The 24,266-nt window shown below is 39.9% G+C and overlaps 1 protein-coding gene across 1 annotated transcript in view; it reads left to right on the top strand.

Moving 5' to 3' along the window:
• The first annotated feature begins 8,716 nt into the window (after nt 1–8,716).
• ABLIM2 (actin binding LIM protein family member 2) overlaps nt 8,717–24,266 on the top strand; it is a 248,534-nt gene continuing 232,984 nt past the window's right edge. Inside the window, exon 1 of the mRNA XM_075569883.1 lies at nt 8,717–8,969. Within this exon, the coding sequence (XP_075425998.1) occupies nt 8,960–8,969 (10 nt within the window). The 5' untranslated portion in view covers nt 8,717–8,959. The remainder of the gene's footprint in view (nt 8,970–24,266) is intronic.

The following is a 24,266-nucleotide window of genomic DNA, read 5'->3' as shown; positions in this document are numbered from 1 at the left end:
CCAGAACTCTCTCCTACTGTCTCTGTACGTTCTCCCTACCTACCAATTAGACTGTAAGCTCCTCGGGGCAGAGACTCCTCTTCCTTAATGTTACTTTTATGTCTAAAGCACTTATTCCCATGATCTGTTACTTATATTATCTGTTATTTATTTGATTACCACATGTATTAATACTGTGAAGTGCTATGTACATTAATGGCGCTATATAAATAAAGACATACAATACAATACAATACAAAGTTTATTACTGCTGTGAAGTGCTATGTACATTAATGGCGCTATATAAATAAAAATTGTATTGTATTATATGTCTTTATGTGTTTTATATTGTCATCACATACAAGTATTTTTTATTAAATTAGCTTCTATCTAAGCTTCATTGTTTTCGTAGTTTTATGTGTTTAGTTTATTTGTGGTAGTTTTGTTTGTCTTTCTGTGTTGTCTATGTCCATCTGCTAACAGTATACACTATAATTGTTTTATGTGTTTCTTTTCACATGTTCTGAGACATTCTATGTGGGCATCTGAGAACAATCCGGCCCCGCCAGATCGGACCCATATGTATGGTAGAGCTTTTGTATTTCATAGACTCTGGACTCTTTGAGGTGCTGATAACAGTCACCTATTTTTCTGAGGGATATCCTTATAACCTGACCCGTTGGTGGCCCTTGAGAACTGGAGTTGCCCCCCTGCTATAGATCATGCATTATTTTAGTAGAACTTCTTTTTACAATCTCCAATTTAATTCTGTTCTTCCAGAGATTTGGTCTCCTGAACTGAATACTGTAGGTGAGGTCTTACCAATGATATGTAAAGGGGCACCACTGCGTCTTTGTATTTCTGCTTCTAATAACTCTCCCTATAAAACTACAAAAGTCTGTTGGCATTTCCCATTACTCTCTTGATTTACCCAGAATTGAGGCTGGGTAAGTCAATAGAGCCTGCAGCTAATTGGATGGATGGGGGCGACATGACTAAAGTCAGAGGGTTAACTCTGGTATTACTGTAGTCCCTTTTGGGTTAACTTGGATTGAGGTTCAGGCAGGAAATTAGGTGGGTTGAGTGGGGACTTAGTTGGAGGTTCTAAATGTTAGGGTTACCATGTGTCCGAGCTCTACTTTCTTGCATTTAACTGTTTTCTTTTGTTGCAGTATGGCGGGATGGCTCTATTGTTGGAGATCGGTAGACCTCTTAAGGTGTAGGAGTGGTGGAGGCAGTCTCATACTGGGCTAATTTGGTAAGTATGGGAGTGACCTCCCAGTTACATAGTTACATAGTAGATGAGGTTGAAAAAACACGTACAGTATGTCCATCAAGTTCAACGTATGCTAAATTTAGACAATAGATACTTTATCCTATATCTATACTTACTTATTGATCCAGAGGAAGGCAAACAAAAAAAAACCATTAAAGGGGAAAATAAATTCCTTCCTGACTCCAAGAATTGTCAATCGGATTAATCCCTGGATCAACACTCTTCCCATGTTTACTTATTTGGTATATCCCTGTATACTTTTCCTTTCTAAAAAGATGTCCAACCTTTTTTTGAACAAATTTATTGTAACTGCCATCACAGTCTCCATGGGTAATGAAGTCCACATTTTAACTGCCCTTACTGTAAAGAACCCTTTCCTTTGTTGCTGGTGAAATCTCCTTTCCTCCAACCTAAAGGGATGCCCCCATGTCATTTGTACTGCCCTTGGGATGAATAGTTAATTTGAAAATTCCTTGTACTGTCCCCGAATATATTTGTATATAGTTATCATATCCCCTCTTAGATGCCTCTTTTCTAATGTAAATAAATTTAATTTAGCTAGCCTCTCCTCATAAGATAGATTGTCCATCCCCTTTATTAATTTGGTGGCTCTTCTGTGCACATTGTCTCTAGTTGCAGAATGTCTTTTCTAAGGAGTGGTGCCAAAATTGTACTCCATACTCAAGGTGTGGTCTTACTAATGCTTTGTAAAGGTGATAATTATGTTTACTTCCCTTCCATCCATTGCCCGTTTAATGCAAGATAAGATCTTGTTTGACTTTGCAGTTACTGCATGACTTTGGGCACTATTGTTAAGCCTGTTGTCTACAAGCACTCCTAAATCCTTCTCCATCAAGGATTCCCCCAATTTATCCCCATTTAATGTGTAAGTCGCCAGTTTATTCTTGCATCCCAAATGCATAACCTTACATTTATCTGTATTAAACCTCATCTGCCATTTACCTGCCCACGTTTCCAGTCTCTGGGGTCAGTGTTAAAAAGGATGAGAAGTAAAGAGTGACACACTGTGCTCGTTTGCATGTCATTACCCAGAAACCCTGGCTGCAGTGGAAGCACTATTTGCTAAGCGATAATAGGGAAAGACAGAGTTGCAGACCTGTCTGAGACACGCAAATGCAAGTTATATTTTTATTTACTGTATTTTATGCATATATTATGTCATGATTTACTTTCTAATTATAATTGTAAATAAATTTAAAAAACAGTTTGTATACAAGTGCTTTGAATTGATATGTTTTCGCGAAGATGTTTTTGGAAGGACTGGTCCTTTACACGGTACTGTATCATTACTTGCAAGAGAAGATTGTTTTCTTGGGGCCCAGATGGTTAGTATGCTGTAGTGACAAGCTGTTAAGTATAAATTATTTGACGGTGCAATGTGCCATGTACTAATTATTCTGAAACTTCACAATGCTTCACAACACTTTGCGGGTTCTTTAAGCGGTGATGGAATTAATGCTAACGGGACATGTATTCGATGTCTGTGAATACTTTACTGAAATCTGTGTCCAAAAACAAGAGAAAAGAAACACAGTGCACACCAGAGGTAAGTCGGATTAGTGTATTCAACAAATATAAAAGAAGTAAAAATGTACAATTCAGGTGTATTGAGATCACTGGGTTAATGGTTCATAGTGCCAGTTGCCGATCGAGATGCTGGAAGTACAGTAGGATTTTTTCTGACTACATATCCCGCACACTGGGACCAGCTGCATGTCGGTGGTTAAACTACATCCTAACCTGAAAATTAACAAACTAAACTACAATTGCTAAACTATTGAGGCAATCCTCACTATAATAACATTGAGCAGCAAACTTTGTGGAGCTTCTGAGGCATGGCTGGCAGATGAACATTTTTACTAGCTAAATAGAAGGCTTCACAATTCATATCCACTTCATAATTCTAAATATACTCCACACTTATTTGGTTTACTTTATATTATTAAAACATAATGGGGGCTATGCACTAAGCTGAGATAAGTTGTTTTAAGAGCGCAAAGTGCTCTTAGAACGTGATGTTCCGCTGAGCGCGATTCACAGAGCCGCGCTAACAGGCACTTCGCGCTCTAAAACTGACTTTTTTCAAGAAATGTTTCCAAGTCCAACTTTGCTCGTACGATCAGCTGTTTGCGCTGAATTCTACCCTTCTGCGGGATTCACTAAGCTACGCAAACTTATCGTACTTGAAAGTTGCGCTGAACAAAGCTAACCAGCTAAAGGCAGGTGATAAAAAAGCAGGACTTAGAAACATTTCTTTGTTTACATTTTTGCAGGCGCAACACCCATACAACAGGCCGGCGGTGTCCCCGGCTGACCCCGCGGGGGTCCCCGGCTGACCCCGCGGGGGTCCCTGAGGGAGGCCGGGGGTCCCGCATGTGTCCGGGGGTCCCGTGGTTGTCCCCGGCTGACCAAGCGGGGGTCCCCGCTGGAGTCCGGGGGTCCCCGCGGCTGACCCGGGGTCCCCACGGCCGTTTCGGGGTCCACGCAGGTGTCCGCGGGAGTCCCGGGTCCCCGCGGGCCTGCGGTACCAATGTTGTGCCTCCAAAAAAATAAACAATATTTCTAACTAAATACACCCCCTCCCCCTGCCCCCTAACACATACAATATAGTAATGGGCAAAATTACTATTATCCACATATGGATAATAATGCATTTGCCCATTGTAAATACATGAATCACAATAAATACAGTAAATACATATTACACGTACCTTTTCCAGGCACCCACAATGAAGGCCGTCTTCATCCTCATCTTCATCCTGCCCATGTCCCCTCCGATGCTGAAAACATACAAAAGAATCAAAATAGCCATTGTAATGTCCCTTAACCCCTTAATCACCTTAGCGGTCATTAACTAACCACCAACTACCCACAGGGAGGCCTACCCAGCCTGGCTTGGGGACAATACCCACTTCCCCCACCCCCGTTAAACACAATAAACAGCACTATATTTAATAAATAATACATAACGCAACCCCTGTGCCCCCCCATAAATACCTGATTTATTCTTTTACATACAGGGTTAATACCCCAGGCCTACGGGAGTCCCTGATGGCCCTGACTGGTGTCCATAGGCCTCACAGTGGCCCAGCAAAAGGTTTCAAACAGGGTCTGGAGGCCTACGGGTGGTCCCCGCCAGGCACCGTGGTCCACCAGGTGGTCTTCGCGGGTCATCGTGGGCCCCAAATGGGGTCTCTATGGGTAGGCCCTTGGGTGTCTGGGGGGCCCCGGGTCAGACCAACAGGTGTCTGAGGGTCCTCGGGTGGTTCCCACGGGACTCTGGGCCCTCGGGTGGTCCCTATGGGTCCGCGGTGCCCCCACAGATGTGGGGCCACCGGTTCTTCCCCGCAGGTGTCCTCCGTGGACCCGGCAGCCTTGTACCCGTGGGAAGTCCAAGGAGACCTCAGGTGGTCTCCAGAGGTCCCCGCAGACCTAAGGAACCAACCATGTATGTAAAAAAGTGACGAAGTGTACGTAGTATACAAAACGTTCGTAGGGCATTTTACTGGCGCCACGGTGGTGGCGTCAAGAACGAGAGGCTGTTCAAATTTCATCTACCAGGTTGTATGGTTACATTGATCTAGCGTGATGTACTACAGATTGTAGCGGTCTGCAATACTGACACCAAAGGGTACACTGGCACCAAGTGGCGCTGATGCGCGGAGGTCTAAGTTAGCCTTATCCCTTACAATATTGACAACATAAGGGTGCGTTTGACCCTAAGCGGCGCTGATGCGCGGATGTCCTAGTTAGCCTTTTACCTTATACCTTGGATGGCAGCTAGCATGTTACTAGATACACCAACACTATCCGTGTAAGGGTGTATTTAATGCTGATATATTTAAACTGCCTATAGGATTGATAATCAATACTGGATGGTGAGGCTTATCTTATATGACTGTAATGACTGCATCTGTATGAGGTTATATGTTTATATATGTATACCAACAATACTATCTGACACATGCTAGAGATAACAATATATCCTGGATAATATAACCAATATATAAATATCATTTTATATTATTACTGCAACACAGTGATATATATTTTTTGATAAGTACTATTACCTATGAGGAGTAGGCAGTACTGTCACACTGTGAGATTTACTGACTAATAATAATGATATTAATGGTTAATGCCGCACCTAAATAGGTGTTATTAAATCTTGGCATTTATCTATTTCAGCCTCTCGATAGGAGTTTTTTAAATCACTGTATATATCAAACACTATTACGTTAATGTCAGATGTTAATAAAAGTGCTATTATTTTCATTTTAGTGGTACATAAAGAGTACTAATATATAAAATTGCACTCATGAATATTTGTATCTTGCAAGATATATTACATATCAACAATTCATTATATGTACTTTGAGTGCAAGCTAAAGGGTCTCCTTGTAAGGGATTTCTTTCCCTTATATATTCTGTTGTAAAAAAAAAAAAACCTGTCCTACACATTGAAATAAATAAATCCCCCCTCCTCCCCCCCACACATACAGTACAGTAATGTGCAAAATAACTATTATCCAGATATGGATAATAGATTATTTGCCCATTATGAAACACATAAAAAAGCATAAATAAAGTAAATAAATAGAGTTCTACTTACCCCCTGGCAATGAGATGGGCAGTCCGGTCATCAAACGTCCTCCGTTTATATATATATATATATATATATATATAACACCAATATACAAATAAATGTTAAAGGATTACATAAACATGCATAAATAAAAACATGAACTCTTAATCTCAAAATCACCACATTGCATCTTAAAATTAAACCAGCAGCACTTTAAAAAATAAATGATATCTCCTCTCCCAACAAAGCAGCACCTAGACAAATTTATATCAAATGTCAAACAATTGCATTTTAGTGTGTACATGATGCAATTAATCTGTGCATTATGTAACACTATGCAAAATCAATGTTCAAAATAAAATAAACTATGAACAACATACAATGCCATCCACAAAATCAAATACAAACTAAGCAAGTAAACATAAATAAATTTACCATCAATCAATGAATCAATTTCTAAAACCAATTACAATACAATACAAATCAATTATGCAATTCACTATTCAATTCCTAAATAAAAACCATTGAGAAAAAGATTCAACTTCAAAGTAAGCACCATCATACAAATCTAACTACCAACAATAAGCCATTATTACAGCAAACCCCTGAAATAAACTATTGCAAAATCATTATATACTACAAGTAAATAAATATCAATTACATGACACACAACAATTCCTAACCAAAGCTTCCAAATACATGTTAAAAACATAATTAAACATTTGCAATACAATCATTTATTTTCCCTGTATGTTTACCAAAAATAGCTAAACATTACATACACGGGCAATAAATGAACATAAAAAACAATGACATTACATCCAAAAATACAATACAATACAGCCATTCAGTGTCCCTGTATGTATGTATGTATGTATGTATCTATGTATATCCAAAGGGACATACATAAATGCAGAGGCATTAAATGGACATAAAAAAACAACACATGAATAAAAAATCAAAAAACCTGTAAAAGTAAAATAATTTATACTTTTCTTTTGTTCACTTACCATTAGATGGCCGACACAGCGAAATCCAGGGGAACCGGAAGCACTCGAACCAATCCACAGGTAACCATAAAATAATAAACCCTTACAATCCACAACGGTGTTTTCTTTCTTCTATTTGTAATTCATTTCGTCAAAGGGGGTCTTCATCTGTATTCTTCTTTCTTCTTCTTTCTTCTTCCGCTCTCTTCCGGGGTCTTTTTCTCTTCTAGCGCCACGCCCTGGTCCACCTCTTCCTCGAGGAGGTCCGTCCTCCTCGGCGACTGGCTTAGAAATCAGACGACATAAGCTTTTATAGGCCTTTGACATCACATTTTCGTCAAATGGTTCCCACGGCCCTGATTGGTCCGTGAAAACCATGTGAATTTGTCAAAAAAAAATCATTTAACACTATGAAGCAAAGCCTCTGTCACATGGTCTACTAGAGCCAATCAGAGTTGGGATTAAGTTCCCACGCTCTGATTGGCTACCGTACCATGTGTCGCCGGCCATCTTTGTTATGATGACATCATCTTAAAGGCAATTGAAGCTCAGCCATTCTGATTGGCTGGCTTCATTTCCTTTAAATGACGTCATCATATTTTTTTGACAAATTCACATGGTTTACACAGCCCAATCAGGCTGTGTCGTCTCATTTTTAAGCCAGTCGCCGAGGAGGACAGACCTCCTCGAGGAAGAAGAGGACCAGGGCGTGGCGCTAGAAGAGAAGAAGACCCCGTAAGGGTTTATTATTTTATGGTTACCTGTGGATTGGTTCGAGTGCTTCAGGTTCCCCTGGATTTCGCTGTCGGCCATCTAATGGTAAGTAAACAAAAGAAAAGTATATATTATTTTACCTTTTTCAGGCCATAATAAAATATGAGACACAGTGTAGATTATCCACAATCAATTTCTGTAATCTAATCTTAACCAAGGGAGAAGGACCATGCCAGTCATACGCAGACCTGTCAACCCTCATCGGTTTTCTATGAGTCCTACTTATTTGGAGTCAGTCTAGGTGATTTTTAACATAAACTGCCTCACAGATTTTAATTGTGTGGGACTAATAAAAACATAAAAAGATTGAGCAATTTTCAAATAAAATTATTATTTTTTGTTCAAAACCCTCAAACATTGTTGAATTGTGTCCTTAGATACAGTATCTCTTCATACAAGAAGTGCACGCTGAGGCGTCACTATAAAATAGCAGGAGAATGGGGATGGGCACTGCTGTATGTTCATAATGAGATTTTTTTTTTTTGGTGGAGAGATGCTTCATGTGAGATGATGTCCTCATATAGACATGGATCTTCCCCAGAAAAATATCCTCAACCCATTACTATGAAAGTGGTGCTTTGACCTGCCCTACTCAAGTTTTTTTGAAAATAAATGAAAGAACATCCTCTGAGAATGAAGGGAGGAAGCATTCACATTAGTAACAACATCTTAAATTCATTTAGCAGATTAAAAAATATATATCTTAAATTAAATCAAAGTGTTTACAATTACTCTGATAACATGATGAAACGTTGTTATTCTTATATAAAATGTTATTCTATGATTATTTTGTCTGATGGCCTCAACAAGATTTTTTTTTTGTTTGGAAGCCAAGAGGTAAAGTAATTAACTTTCTGGAAGAGAACCAAAACTCCATCTAGCTGTCGGTGTGAAGCAGCTCGGGTAATGTAGTTTCCAAGCTAAATTTCCCCTCTGGTGGATACACAAAATGTGAACAGGATGAAACTACATTCCCCAAGATGCATGTCCTCCCCTTTCCCTGCACTGTAGCTGTCCGAGAACTAGTTATCAGCTCAGTGCTGAAGCAAAGGAGGAGGGGATACTGTGCATACAGCAAGAGGTGTCAGAGAGGAGTGCAGGACTAGGCGTTCTGTATCTGCCTCTCATCTCAGTGCTGAAATATCTTGCTGCGAGCGCGCGTGCATTGCCAGCTGTTGCAGCAGAGATGCTGCCAGAGGCTCCTTGGATTTAAATAGGAGGGGAACCCTTCATAATACGTATGTCACTAGCCCTACGAGGGCTGAGACGGCTCTGCTTGCTTAGGGCTAGAGATTACCTGCGGCTGGATGTGTGGCAGGGACTAGTGGATGCAACATGAGTGTGGGTGAGTACACTCCAGATCTTACCTTCTCAATGCTGCCAATTACCAATTGCTGTGCAAAACGGAAGATACTCTTATCTCTCATCTTTGACTATATATATATATATATATTGCTTTTCAGATATGATCGTAATGCATCACATTGCTGCTTTATTGTGGGATCTTATGATTTCAAAACCCTTATCGTGTCGGACTGGCCTGAAGAGCATTGCTTTTCAGGCCCCTGTGATACTGAAGGGGTTAATGCATCCCAACATCATGATGTCAAGAGCAAATTATATTTATTTAATTTAAAAAGCCTGCTTTACTCCAGCACATGTAGGGTGAATGCACTAGCATCTCTGGATATACAGTATTGCAAGATAGTCCATGAATGTGCTTGTGTACAGCATCTTGCAGTCTCTTCATATACATGCAGCTGAGTCATTACTGTCAATAGTTGATTTCACTGTTGGTTTAAACAGAAATAAAGAACGGATGCATACTGTGTAGCAAGTCATCTTTATAGAGTAGTGTGGCACTGCAGCATTGCAGAAGGTAAATACACCATACATATCTGGACCATTGAACTGTGCAACGTGCATTCATTAAAAAAATAATGTGACAAATGTAAATCCAGGGACAAGTGAAAACATTAGCCTTTATTAAAAGTCCATGGTTGTAGGTGCTAATTTGTTGCAACCCTAACCATGCTCCATATCATTGATTGGTAGAAATACTGCAAATGGAACATTTTAAACTGAACTACCTTTATCAAAACATTAGAAAATCCAATTACCTCCATCTATCCATTGTATACTTCTCTTCCTTGGGATTTCTGCCATGACATATACTGTATGCAGTGTGGCTTTCACTACTGAGAAATGTGTGTGTGTGTGTGTGTATAAGGAATTGGTTGGTTTGAGGTGTAATAATTGTTGCTACATTTTGCCATAGGATGATACTGCTAAAATGCGTAAAGGGAATACATTGGAAGTACAGCATGGTGAAACTAAATGTTCATTTTCTCCTAGAATTGTTTCATTAGCGAACAGTAAAAAATATTTCACATCTGTGCACTAGATGGCCTCTCCCTTTCACTCCTTGGTGTAAATTAATTAGACCATTAAGGCTAGATAATAAACTGTATACTATTACTGTATCTGTACGTTCACGTAATGCAGACACAGCACAGCATAGTAAAGTACAGTGCGTAATTAAATTCATATTAATTTGCTGTTAATTTGGTAAATTCAGTTTACTGTCAAGCAGATTTTTTCTAATGGCCAACATATTTGAATAAGTATCAAGGCTCAACAAAGTATCCGGCTCTCTTCCTTCTCTTACCGTGCACCCCAAAACTGGAACAACCTACCGGAGACTCTCACATCCACCACCAGTTTAAGTTCTTTCAAAACTAAGGCTGTCACACATTTTAATCTGGTCTGTAACTGTTACATACGCCTATAATATATATTTTCTCTAACTGTGCATGCAATGTCTTGTATATAATGTGTACCCTGTTCATTTATGTAACTGTATTTGTAACCATGTATTATTTGTCTTAGCTCTGTGCCCAAGACATACTTGAAAACGAGAGGTAACTCTCAACGTATTACTTCCTGGTAAAACATTTTATAAATAAATAAATAAATAAAATAAATAAGTAAGATAGAACAACACTAACAGGATTATCCAAGTCGTTTTCAGAGGAAAGTGATATTAGGTCAGTGGTCATTTCTTCACAGTAGAGGGAACAAAATTATAACCAACATTTTCTGATTTGCTAAACAGAGCTGGTAAAGACTTGTCATAGCAAGTAAGCAGGAAGACAATAGGTAAATCTTCCACAGATCCCAGATAGCTGCACACAGGCTAATAGAATATATTGTACAGATAGAGTAGCTTGTATTGCTACAGGGGGTGGATTGAGGGGAGGGGGATCCTGGTAATTGTACCCAAAATTGGGATAGAACAATCACCTAAAATGCCCTATGGGCAAAACAATAAACTTTTATTAAACATCTATGTAGACGCACATTGTCACGACGCAAAAAGTGTAGTGAGTAATAAAAACAACTAAAACACAGTGGCACATTTCCTTATGTCCAGAGGCCAAGATCTAGTGATGCATAATCAGTTTATTCTTCAGCTATTGGACCTTACCCTGACCAAAAATTACTTTGTATTTAACAACAAATATTACCACCAGATCCAGGGCACTGCTATGGGGACCACATGTGCTCCCACCTACGCCAATTTATACCTAGGCTGGTGGGAGGAGACGGTGGTCTTCACTGAGGCCCTGGACGAATACACTAAGTTTGTTGAGTTATGGGTAAGGTTCATTGATGATATCATGGTCCTCTGGACAGGCACACTGGCATCCCTAAGAGAATTTGTGGATATTTTGAATTCCAATCACCACAATCTCAAACTGACTCTAGTTTCAAGTGAAACACATCTTGACTTCCTTGACATTACCATCACTAAAGACAGTACTGGGAAATTAGACACTACCATCTTTAGGAAACCGACAGCCACCAACAGTTTACTGAGAGCTGACAGCCAGCACCCCAAACATGTGGTGAAGGCAATACCCACTGGCCAGTATCTCCGCCTGAGACGTAATTGCTCCACTCTTAGCGAATACAAGGACAAAGCTAAAGACATGACGCAACGTTTCATTGAATGAGGACATTCAAAAACAAATCTAAAAAGAGCCTACAATAGGGCCATTATGACGAACAGAACACAACTCCTAGTTGACACCAAGCGGAATGATGGGACTAACGATTATAAACCAATTCGTTTCATCGGTACCTTCAGTGACCAATGGGGCTCAATTTACAGGATTTTCAATAAACACTGGCACCTACTATTAGATGACCAAGATCTACAAGGGGCTATATCACACACACCCAAACTTACAAGCAGAAGAAGCCGTAACTTGAAGGATATTCTTGTTAGAAGCCACTACCAAGCCAAATCAAACACCACATGGCTAGCTAAAAAACCTACGGGATCATACGCATGTGGCCGATGTAAGGCCTGTAGACACGTACCTAAGAGAACAGACTTCATGGACTCTAATAAACAGCGAACATTTAAAATTAACGAGTTCATAAACTGCGTTACTGAGGGGGTGATATACCTGTTAGTCTGCGGATGTGGCAAGTTATATGTAGGCAAAATGTTCAGGCAGTTTAAAAAGAGAATTCTTGAACATCTGGGTTCTATTCGGAATGCCGCAGACACCCCTGTGGCACGTCACGTAATAAGCGAACACAATGGAAACAGTGACCAATTAATCTTTATTGGCATACAACATATCCCATGGGGCCAACGTAAGGGTGATTGGGACAAGGCACTACTACAGACTGAGTGTAAATTGATATACATGCTCAATACACTCAGTCCCATCGGCCTCAATGAGGGGTTTATTTACAAGTCATACCTGTAACCTCTGTAATACACTACACAGGATGGGGATCTAGGTATACAGTTTAAACTTAGAGTCCGTTTTGACTTACGGGGCGGATGCCATAGGTTAGAACAGTCCTACACCCCCCATTTACGCACCACCGTACACAACTTCACAGCCCACTTACATCCACAATATATTTATAGTTACTGGTTGGCCCCAGGTCAGAAAATCAGAAATCATATAAAAATAAAAAAATATATAAATGGAGATATTATACCTATACCTACCTGTGTGTTCCTTCATTTATATACATCATAGCCCTAGATGCTAAATACACTGTTCCAACTAATTACCCTATCTATATTCATACTTGGGGTATTTAGTGCCATACTCACCATCGATTGAGGGCTATGCACATAGAGCTAACTAAATGCCTAGTGAGCTATGTGGATACGGATTTCATGTCTTACCAACTGACAACCCACTTATCTGGCAAGTTTGCAGCATCCAAAGGGTGACACAAAAAGGAAGACAGAGACAGCCACATTTAGGCATATGTTATACTTTTTATTGTGTGCCACTGTACTTGATCCGCTTTCCTTTCCCTATCACAAGATACTAGGGTTCAAAGTATCAATAGTCCTCTATTACCCCTCGAGCACTATGATATGCTCCTTAGATTGTCCATCACCACAGTGGAGTGTGATTGGGGAGGTTTCCAGTCACGCCCCTTCATATGTATATAAATAAGAGTTACCATGACTCAATAGGGACCTCCTACCTTGAGAAAGCGCCGCCCCCGAGCGCGAAACGTACGTCGGGATGACGTCATCACGCTGACGTCGGAGGTCACGGGAGAGATCGCTCCTTGACAGGGAAGGGAGGGTGTTTGGTGCTGTACTGGCTACTCCTAACTACAGTTACTTTGCCTGAAATTGAGCACCATACTGGCACTTGCCACTCTACGTAACAGGAGAGCAGGTGCTGTACAGACTGCACGAGGTGACACTGCAATCACCAGAGCAGTGGGTAATGCACCCGTATCTTACTGCAGCACTTCTGATCCATCTTAATTGAGGCTCATTCCTCCGGTACTATTACACTAGTTGTATAAAAGATACCCATTACACCCTCCCAGGGCTTTAGGTGATTCATCAGCATATATTGCTAGTTCTCAATTAGGCATATTTACCTCACCGCCCACTACCCCTATCGGAGCCACCTATGGAGGTATCTATTTAAGCAGTGGTATACCTCATATTAATCCTACCACCACCTCCTTATACATCCGTGCCTGTGTTTTAGTTGTTTTTATTACTCACTACACTTTTTGCGTCGTGACAATGTGCGTCTACATAGATGTTTAATAAAAGTTTATTGTTTTGCCCATAGGGCATTTTAGGTGATTGTTCTATCCCAATTTTGGGTACAATTACCAGGATCCCCCTCCCCTCAATCCACCCCCTGTAGCAATACAAGCTACTCTATCTGTACAATATATTCTATTAGCCTGTGTGCAGCTATCTGGGATCTGTGGAAGATTTACCTATTGTCTTCCTGCTTACTTGCGATGTCAGTACTATCCCTTTGCACCGGTTACATTATTTGCTATTTGGTGAGCGGTGTACTACCAGTTATTTTACATAACGTTTTTGGACATTGTTAGTGTCCTCTCTGTACTACCTGCTCCCCGAGGGGTTATTTATTCACCTGTGCACTTGTGGTACAGGTACGCTTGATTATTGAGACTATTGATGCTACACCCACCCTTGTTTCATAATTGATATACGTTTGGATTGCTCTAACACTAACATCTTTTTATAAGGTGCTATATACAATGACATATTTTCTATCAACCCAGCAAGATCTAGGTCTATGGCAGGCAGAGGCACAAACTCTATTTTCAACTACAGAACCTACTGCCGCAACTACAACATCTAAAGATATTAATAGATTCTTTAATGACCTAGAGAGACTCTATTGCACAAGGGCCAAAATCTGGTGGGAAACAGCGAGTCTGGAAAATTACCTCAAACTTGACATAGTACCAAGGGGTTTGAGACCTAATGTAGCTCCATCCCACCAGATCTTGGACGAAAGCTTCCATGAACAATGGGAAAAAATTCTCTTGAAATGTTCTGCAGACCTGATGAAACTTCTGGTTAGATATGAAACCAAGAGGTTTGAATCAGTTCAAACTGAGATTACCAAACAACTACCCACAATTGAATCCTGGAGAGACACACAAAATTTTGATAAATATGAATCTAAACTAAAATCCCGTGTTGATGGGTTTATAGCAGACATTAAAGAGAGGAAGCATATTAAATACATTAGAGACAAAAGCGACTTCGATGCCAATCGTATTTTCAAATACAAAATCTTCAAAAACAGACGCCAATATAGGAATACACGCCACCAAGAGACCAATGATTCATCTACAGAATGGGAGGGTTCTACCAGTGACTTAGAACACGATAAGGGTAATGAGCCTGGTTCATCTAACATAACTCCCAAACCCGCTAACACCGACATTAATTTTTTAGAACTAGAGGGGCCCTCCTACCTCAGCAACATAGGAGGAAAACCAGGAGGGGATCGGGGAGACTATCTAAGGGACAGAAAAGTTTGGGGATACAAGGACAGAGAACGCAGAGGGACATACAAGAAAAAGAGCAAACAAAATCACAGGTCATAAATCTATCTTCTATGGATCTGAATGCACACCATTTACAAGTCCTCTCCAAAGGACTGTCCTTTTGTCCCACAAGTAGAATGAACTTATTCGAAACTGTCAAAGATGTTAACCTCTTCTCAAGGAAGCTTTTGTTACACAAATTCTTCATGAGGAAGAAACAGAGAGATATACTTAATACCCCTCTTGAATTCCTAGATCCCATAGATTTAGAGAATGTAGAAACCTTAGAAGAACTCCTGGTAGAGAGTAATAGACCTCCAGGGGAGGGCCCCTTTACTCAATTTAGAGCTAAATCCAATTTCACACCACCATCTGAGATCAGTGCCCAAGTGAAGGTATTCACTGATTGTGTGACCCACGACCTAGAAAAACTTAGCAACAAAACCAGTAAATTTAACCTTACGATACAGGAGTACGCTGCCCTAAAGGAGATTAGAGATAACGACACACTGACCATTAAGCCTTCAGATAAAGGGGGCATCGTGGTTGTGATGGATAGTACCATGTACGTTACTGAATGCCTCCGACTACTGTCAGATCGCAACTGCTATCGCATACTAGACAATGATCCCACTCTGATCTTTCAGACTGATCTATTGAAAATCCTAGAGGTAGGGAAAACAAATAAAGTCATCACACAAAAAGAGGCAGACTTCCTATATATTAAAAAACCTAGGATATCTACCTTCTACCACCTACCCAAGGTACATAAGGGTAGGCTCCCACCTCCTGGCAGACCAATAGTGTCTGGCATTGGAAACTTAACGTCAAATGCCAGCATTTATGTTGACCAACTACTCCGTCCATTTGTCAGCGCATTGCCTTCTTATCTTCGTGACACGAAGGATGCGCTGCGGAAATTGGATGACATCACTACAGATCCTAATACACTACTGGTCAGCTTGGATGTTGAGGGCCTTTATACGAGCATACCCCATGAGGTAGGCATGCGAGCAGTGGCACATTTCCTTATGTCCAGAGGCCAAGATCTAGTGATGCATAATCAGTTTATTCTTCAGCTATTGGACCTTACCCTGACCAAAAATTACTTTGTATTTAACAACAAATATTACCACCAGATCCAGGGCACTGCTATGGGGACCACATGTGCTCCCACCTACGCCAATTTATACCTAGGCTGGTGGGAGGAGACGGTGGTCTTCACTGAGGCCCTGGACGAATACACTAAGTTTGTTGAGTTATGGGTAAGGTTCATTGATGATATCATGGTCCTCTGGACAGGCACACTGGCATCCCTAAGAGAATTTGTGGATATTTTGAATTCCAATCACCACAATCTCAAACTGACTCTAGTTTCAAGTGAAACACATCTTGACTTCCTTGACATTACCATCACTAAAGACAGTACTGGGAAATTAGACTCTACCATCTTTAGGAAACCGACAGCCACCAACAGTTTACTGAGAGCTGACAGCCAGCACCCCAAACATGTGGTGAAGGCAATACCCACTGGCCAGTATCTCCGCCTGAGACGTAATTGCTCCACTCTTAGCGAATACAAGGACAAAGCTAAAGACATGACGCAACGTTTCATTGAACGAGGACATTCAAAAACAAATCTAAAAAGAGCCTACAATAGGGCCATTATGACGAACAGAACACAACTCCTAGTTGACACCAAGCGGAATGATGGGACTAACGATTATAAACCAATTCGTTTCATCGGTACCTTCAGTGACCAATGGGGCTCAATTTACAGGATTTTCAATAAACACTGGCACCTACTATTAGATGACCAAGATCTACAAGGGGCTATATCACACACACCCAAACTTACAAGCAGAAGAAGCCGTAACTTGAAGGATATTCTTGTTAGAAGCCACTACCAAGCCAAATCAAACACCACATGGCTAGCTAAAAAACCTACGGGATCATACGCATGTGGCCGATGTAAGGCCTGTAGACACGTACCTAAGAGAACAGACTTCATGGACTCTAATAAACAGCGAACATTTAAAATTAACGAGTTCATAAACTGCGTTACTGAGGGGGTGATATACCTGTTAGTCTGCGGATGTGGCAAGTTATATGTAGGCAAAACGTTCAGGCAGTTTAAAAAGAGAATTCTTGAACATCTGGGTTCTATTCGGAATGCCGCAGACACCCCTGTGGCACGTCACGTAATAAGCGAACACAATGGAAACAGTGACCAATTAATCTTTATTGGCATACAACATATCCCATGGGGCCAACGTAAGGGTGATTGGGACAAGGCACTACTACAGACTGAGTGTAAATGGATATACATGCTCAATACACTCAGTCCCATCGGCCTCAATGAGGGGTTTATTTACAAGTCATACCTGTAACCTCTGTAATACACTACACAGGATGGGGATCTAGGTATACAGTTTAAACTTAGAGTCCGTTTTGACTTACGGGGCGGATGCCATAGGTTAGAACAGTCCTACACCCCCCATTTACGCACCACCGTACACAACTTCACAGCCCACTTACATCCACAATATATTTATAGTTACTGGTTGGCCCCAGGTCAGAAAATCAGAAATCATATAAAAATAAAAAAATATATAAATGGAGATATTATACCTATACCTACCTGTGTGTTCCTTCATTTATATACATCATAGCCCTAGATGCTAAATACACTGTTCCAACTAATTACCCTATCTATATTCATACTTGGGGTATTTAGTGCCATACTCACCATCGATTGAGGGCTATGCACATAGAGCTAACTAAATGCCTAGTGAGCTATGTGGATACGGATTTCATGTCTTACCAACTGACAACCCACTTATCTGGCAAGTTTGCAGCATCCAAAGGGTGACACAAAAAGGAAGACAGAGACAGCCACATTTAGGCATATGTTATACTTTTTATTGTGTGCCACTGTACTTGATCCGCTTTCCTTTCCCTATCACAAGATACTAGGGTTCAAAGTATCAATAGTCCTCTATTACCCCTCGAGCACTATGATATGCTCCTTAGATTGTCCATCACCACAGTGGAGTGTGATTGGGGAGGTTTCCAGTCACGCCCCTTCATATGTATATAAATAAGAGTTACCATGACTCAATAGGGACCTCCTACCTTGAGAAAGCGCCGCCCCCGAGCGCGAAACGTACGTCGGGATGACGTCATCACGCTGACGTCGGAGGTCACGGGAGAGATCGCTCCTTGACAGGGAAGGGAGGGTGTTTGGTGCTGTACTGGCTACTCCTAACTACAGTTACTTTGCCTGAAATTGAGCACCATACTGGCACTTGCCACTCTACGTAACAGGAGAGCAGGTGCTGTACAGACTGCACGAGGTGACACTGCAATCACCAGAGCAGTGGGTAATGCACCCGTATCTTACTGCAGCACTTCTGATCCATCTTAATTGAGGCTCATTCCTCCGGTACTATTACACTAGTTGTATAAAAGATACCCATTACACCCTCCCAGGGCTTTAGGTGATTCATCAGCATATATTGCTAGTTCTCAATTAGGCATATTTACCTCACCGCCCACTACCCCTATCGGAGCCACCTATGGAGGTATCTATTTAAGCAGTGGTATACCTCATATTAATCCTACCACCACCTCCTTATACATCCGTGCCTGTGTTTTAGTTGTTTTTATTACTCACTACACTTTTTGCGTCGTGACAATGTGCGTCTACATAGATGTTTAATAAAAGTTTATTGTTTTGCCCATAGGGCATTTTAGGTGATTGTTCTATCCCAATTTTGGGTACAATTACCAGGATCCCCCTCCCCTCAATCCACCCCCTGTAGCAATACAAGCTACTCTATCTGTACAATATATTCTATTAGCCTGTGTGCAGCTATCTGGGATCTGTGGAAGATTTACCTATTGTCTTCCTGCTTACTTGCGATGTCAGTACTATCCCTTTGCACCGGTTACATTATTTGCTATTTGGTGAGCGGTGTACTACCAGTTATTTTACAAAGACTTGTCATATACAGTAGCAGAGTTTTTTTTTTCAAATACCAAGTTGTATACAAGAATGCCATTCAGCCAGTTAGTTTTCTTTAGTAGATGAAAGTTGCTCATTATTGCTAACGTGCAATGTTGAAAAATATGCCGTCGTTGGGTAAAACAGCATATACTATATTCAGAATGGTAATACTGTATATGGTCGGAGTCACTTATTAACTTGTATGACAAAATAATAGAAGACAAATGTGTGGCCTTGATCAATTAGGACAGTACATTTGCATAGTGTGAGATAAATTGCATAGTACAGCCACAAGTAATGTTATACATTGGCCTGACATAAGCAAAGGGCTATAGAACATATCTTTGCTGTGTGTGAAAGTTGGTAGACTGGTAACGCTTATTTGATTTTTCCATTATTAGATAGCACATGTGTAGATAATGATGAATCATATAATGCAGAATGTGTTTAATTGCTACTATTGCACTGCTATTCTTTCCAGTGAAATTCACAATAGCCTCAAGTGTATGCTCTGAATGTTTAATTATGTAGTATATATGAATTTCATGTGACAGCACAAGTTCAGCAAAATGTACCGTTAAGGAGATGCCTTCATAAGATGTGAAAAGGAATGTGTCATTTCATTGGATTATTCAGCATGTGAATAACTGGTAGTTTATTTTATTTATCTTTATACTGTATTTTCTTAATTATGTTTGGGAATAATTAATTATTATAAAATGTTGCATATTTTAACACTGAGATGTTATTTTTGTGCACACATGCCTTTCGCGTGTAATTTGCAGAAGAATGTGAAATGTCACTTTACTCTGTAATATTTGTCACACATACTTTGATGTGCAGCTTGCTGTTCTCCATTCACTTGCCTGAGGGGTAAATAATCAGGAAACATATGATCACAGTGCTAGGATTAGGAATAGAGCCAGGGAGCATCTCATTTGGAATACATACATATTTATATACCGGCCCTATGCATCAAGGCAAAAGTGGCACAATTCTTGGGCATAAAAGGCTCCAGACGTACAATATGAAAGAAAATCAGATTGCTTTCAATAATATTATTTACTTTAATACATATAGTGTGGGTTATAATGGGTAAAAAGTGACACAAACCCTCTACCGTATAGTGTACAGTAATAAAAATATTACTTGTTAGCACATTCACGTCTCAAACAGGTCTGCAACCTTGCTTTTCCCCATTATCTCTTCCCCTGCAGCCAGGGATTCTGGGAATTGACATGCAAATGAGCACAAAGTGTCACCTTTTACTTCATACCCATTTTACCATGGACCCCTATAAACAGCCTGGTTTAAAGAAGTGCATAGCCAGTAAAACCTGGTTGAAACCTACAGTATTCTAACTTCACATTTATGAGGTCGAAACAGGTCAAAAGGTCGAAACAGCTGTCGGTGAAAAGCAGGGTTGCAGACCTTTTTGAGACATGTGAATGTGCTCACAAGTTAAATTTTTATATGCTATACATATATATATATATATATAATGCAAATTTTGTGCCCGGAAATTGCATCACTTTTTAAAAAATTACTGACAGAGGCTCTATTGCTTATGAAAAATTTATTGTACGATTCGGTCCATGTTTAGCCATGTTCTATGATAATATACAGTATTGTATTGCTTTTTGCATTATGTATGTTTTCCTTTTGTCCACTTTCACGAACGGCACACCTGTGAGCATGTGACTTGTATATGTGTGTATTAATACACACCTATCTAGCTGATCCACTTTTCACCTCACAAGGTCCCTCAAATTAATAATATCTACACTCACTCAGTCACAATATACAGTTGTGTGAAAAATAAAGTACACCATCTTTGAATTCTATGTTTTTACATATCAGGACATAATAACAATCATCTGTTCCTTAGCAGGTCTTAAAATTAGGTAAATACAACCTCAGATGAACAACAACACATGACATATTACACCGTGTCATGATTTATTTAACTAAAATAAAGCCAAAATGGAGAAGCTATGTGTGAAAAACTAAGTACACTCTTATTGCTTCCATAGGAATTAAGATGCTAAGTAGCAGACAGGTGGTGCTAATCAAATGCCCTTGATTAATTGATCATCAGCAAGTGTGACCACCTCTATGAAAGCCAAAGTTTTAGCAGTTTGCTGGTCTGGAGCATTCAGGTGTGTGTTAACACAATGCCAAGGAGGAAAGACATCAGCAATGATCTTAGAGAAGCAATTGTTGCTGCCCATCAATCTGGGAAGGGTTATAAGGCCATTTCCAAACAATTTAAAGTCCATCAATCTACAGTGAGAAAGATTATTCAAAAGTGGAAAACATTCAAGACAGTTTCCAATCTTCCCAGAAGTGGACGTCCCAGCAAATTCACCCCAAGGTCAGACCGTGCAATGTTCAGAGAAATTGCAAAAAAAACAAGAGTTACATCTCACACTCTACAGGCCTCAGTTAGCATGTTAAATGTTAAAGTTCATGAAAGTACAATTAGAAAAACACTGAACGAGTATGGTTTGTTTGGAAGGGTTGCCATTTTGGCTTTATTTTTGTTAAATAAATCATGACACAGTGTAATATGTCATGTGTTGTTGTTCATCTGAGGTTGTATTTACTTAATTGTAAGACCTGCTAAGGAACAGATGATTGTTATTATGTCCTGATATGTAAAACCATAGAATTCAAAGAGGGTGTACTTTCTTTTTCACTTTATCACTGAAAAAGTTCCATTTATGACAACCCTCTTTTGCCTATCCTTCAACCAGTTTTCAATCCATCAGGTGCATACTGTATATTTTTAGTCCAATTTGGTTTATTTTGTACACCAACCTCTTGTGTGGAATGGTATAACAAAAACGTAGCAAAATCTAAGTAGACCACATCAACTGCATTAACCTGATCTAAATTCCTACTTATCTCCTCAAAGAAACAAATAAGGCATGATCTAACCTTCATAAATCCCTGCTGGCTATTTTGAATGATTTTGTTTTCCATTAGGTATTGCTGAATATTATCCCGTATTAAACCTTCAAGTAGTTTCCCCACTACTGAAGTCAAGCTTACAGGTCTGTATTTCCCCGGTTGTGATCTAGCTCCCTTTTTAAATATAGGCACCACATCTGCTTTACGCCAGTCTTGTGGTACTGAGCCTGTGGAAATTGAGTCCTTGAATATTAAATGTAATGGTTTGGCTATTACTGAACTTAACTCCTTGAGAACTCTTGGATGCCTTCGGGTCCAGGTGCCTTATTTACTTTAATTTTATCAAGCCGCCTATGAACTTCTTCCTCATTTAACCAATTGTTCATTAATATGGAGGTTGTAGCTTCCTCCTGCGGCATTACTATTGAAATTGATTCTTCCCTTTTGTCCCGTGGACTAAACTTTGTGAAATATGTGGAAGTGCCCTGAATGGGTTAAATAAATTAAGCATATGCTTTTGTGATTGATTGCAATTAAAACCTTCTTACTTGGTTCAGGTAGTTCTTTGATTTGTTTCTGAAGGACTGCTGGATTTGTGGCAAAAAAACCAATGTCATCTGCAAATCGTAGGTGACTCAAGTATTTATTGTACCATTGATTTTGATTAATTTTCTTTCCAAGTTCAATGTCTTAAATAATTAAGTGTTGCTGTCAAATACTTTTTGGTCCTTTGCTGTGACGCACATCTATGTAGATTTTTATCTTGCTTGTATCTAATGGTTGATGCAGCATGTTCCTTATTATATCAATAACCAAATATGCACACACAGATCCGAGAATCTCCGACTTATATATAGTAGTACTAGTCTCTCTTGCTGCTCTAAATCCTCCCATGATCAACGGGGCAAGCAAAACCAGAACAAACTGTCCCGGAACCAGTTTGTGTGTTTCTCCATGTCCTGTAACTCCTGTCACTTCTCTGTGCATTGTTGTTACTAATGTAACTACTTTCCCTCCCTGTTTGCCTGTTGTCTAGCAAGTACTGCACATGCTCTTGTTGGTATCTCCCAGCACCCCTGGCAGTATGGTTTCTCCTGGCCATATTTCCTGTTTGAACAGAGGAGTTTACTTCCTTTTGGAACCAACAGCCTGTGAGTAACTTCCCTTCTCACTGCTTCTCCTAGAACAAGGCATTGGTATTTTACCTTCCTCTCACAAGTGTCACCCTCCTGTTATTCTATGTTCCTGTATACCCTTTCCAATAGAGTTGCAGAAAATAGAATGACTCTGTATGCATTAAAAAGGGGAGAAGTTAAACTGCCTGGACCTTCTCCCTTGCTACAGGGAGCTCGAGGGCCAGAACACAAACACACAGAGAAAGAGAGCAAGGAAAGACTCAATCAGTATAAAAAATTCAATTTATGAAAAATAAAAGACAAGTTAAAAACTGACAAAATTGTATGACATATTTCTTGCAGTTATCATGCCAAAACGAGGAAACACTGGTGCTGACCGCAGATATCGAGCTTGAACAGAATGTAGACGAGCTCCACAAACTCCATTAGGGTGCACTAAAGTCCATGCCTAACCCAAACCAGCTCGCATAGAAAAATGTCAGCAGCCTCGTCGGAATGCTAAGAGTCTGACGTCACTGCATGATGACTCAACCTCAATGCATTTCATATACCCTTCATCAGGGGTTGGTCTAAGGATCTCAGGGATGTCGTATAAATACGGTCATAAACCACTCCTCCAAAATGATATCCACTCAATATATATTAACTTCTCATGCATATCCTAAGTCTACACAGCTAATATAAATACAAACTACAATACAAAAATACAGATATAAAAATACAAAACAAATTGATCCAAATCTATTGCAGTCTATAATGAGATGTGCAAAAACTGTCCAAAATGAATTTGTGAAAGCGTTTTTCCCCAAAAATGTCATTCCCTGGAAAATGTTTACCAAACCTTAAAGGTCTAATTATGTTGCCAAATTAGTAGGATTTCAGTGAAATATCTCCAACCAGTGAGTGAATCGTGGTCTGTGTATCGTGTTTATAGCCTCAGCATAAGCAAATTTTGTGATTTTAGAGAATTTTTCTAAGAGAATCTAGCAATTTTAGAAAATTTCACAAATCAGCATATTAAATGAAGTTGCAATGCACAATGATTAATGCTTGGCGAATTGGTTGCAAGCTCTTACTCCAAAGCAGCTGTTTCCTAACTCAAAAAGGCAAACTTTGCATGGTCACCGACATCATGTGGAAATTTCACACACCTATAATTAGAAGTTGACTCGTCTGTTGTTTTTGAAGTCTTCCTTTT

The sequence above is a fragment of the Ascaphus truei genome, chromosome 1 (genome assembly GCF_040206685.1).
Source record: "Ascaphus truei isolate aAscTru1 chromosome 1, aAscTru1.hap1, whole genome shotgun sequence".
NCBI classification, from domain to species: Eukaryota; Metazoa; Chordata; class Amphibia; order Anura; family Ascaphidae; genus Ascaphus; species Ascaphus truei.
Note: the sequence above shows the minus strand (reverse complement) of the source record. Positions and strands in the feature narration are given on the sequence as shown.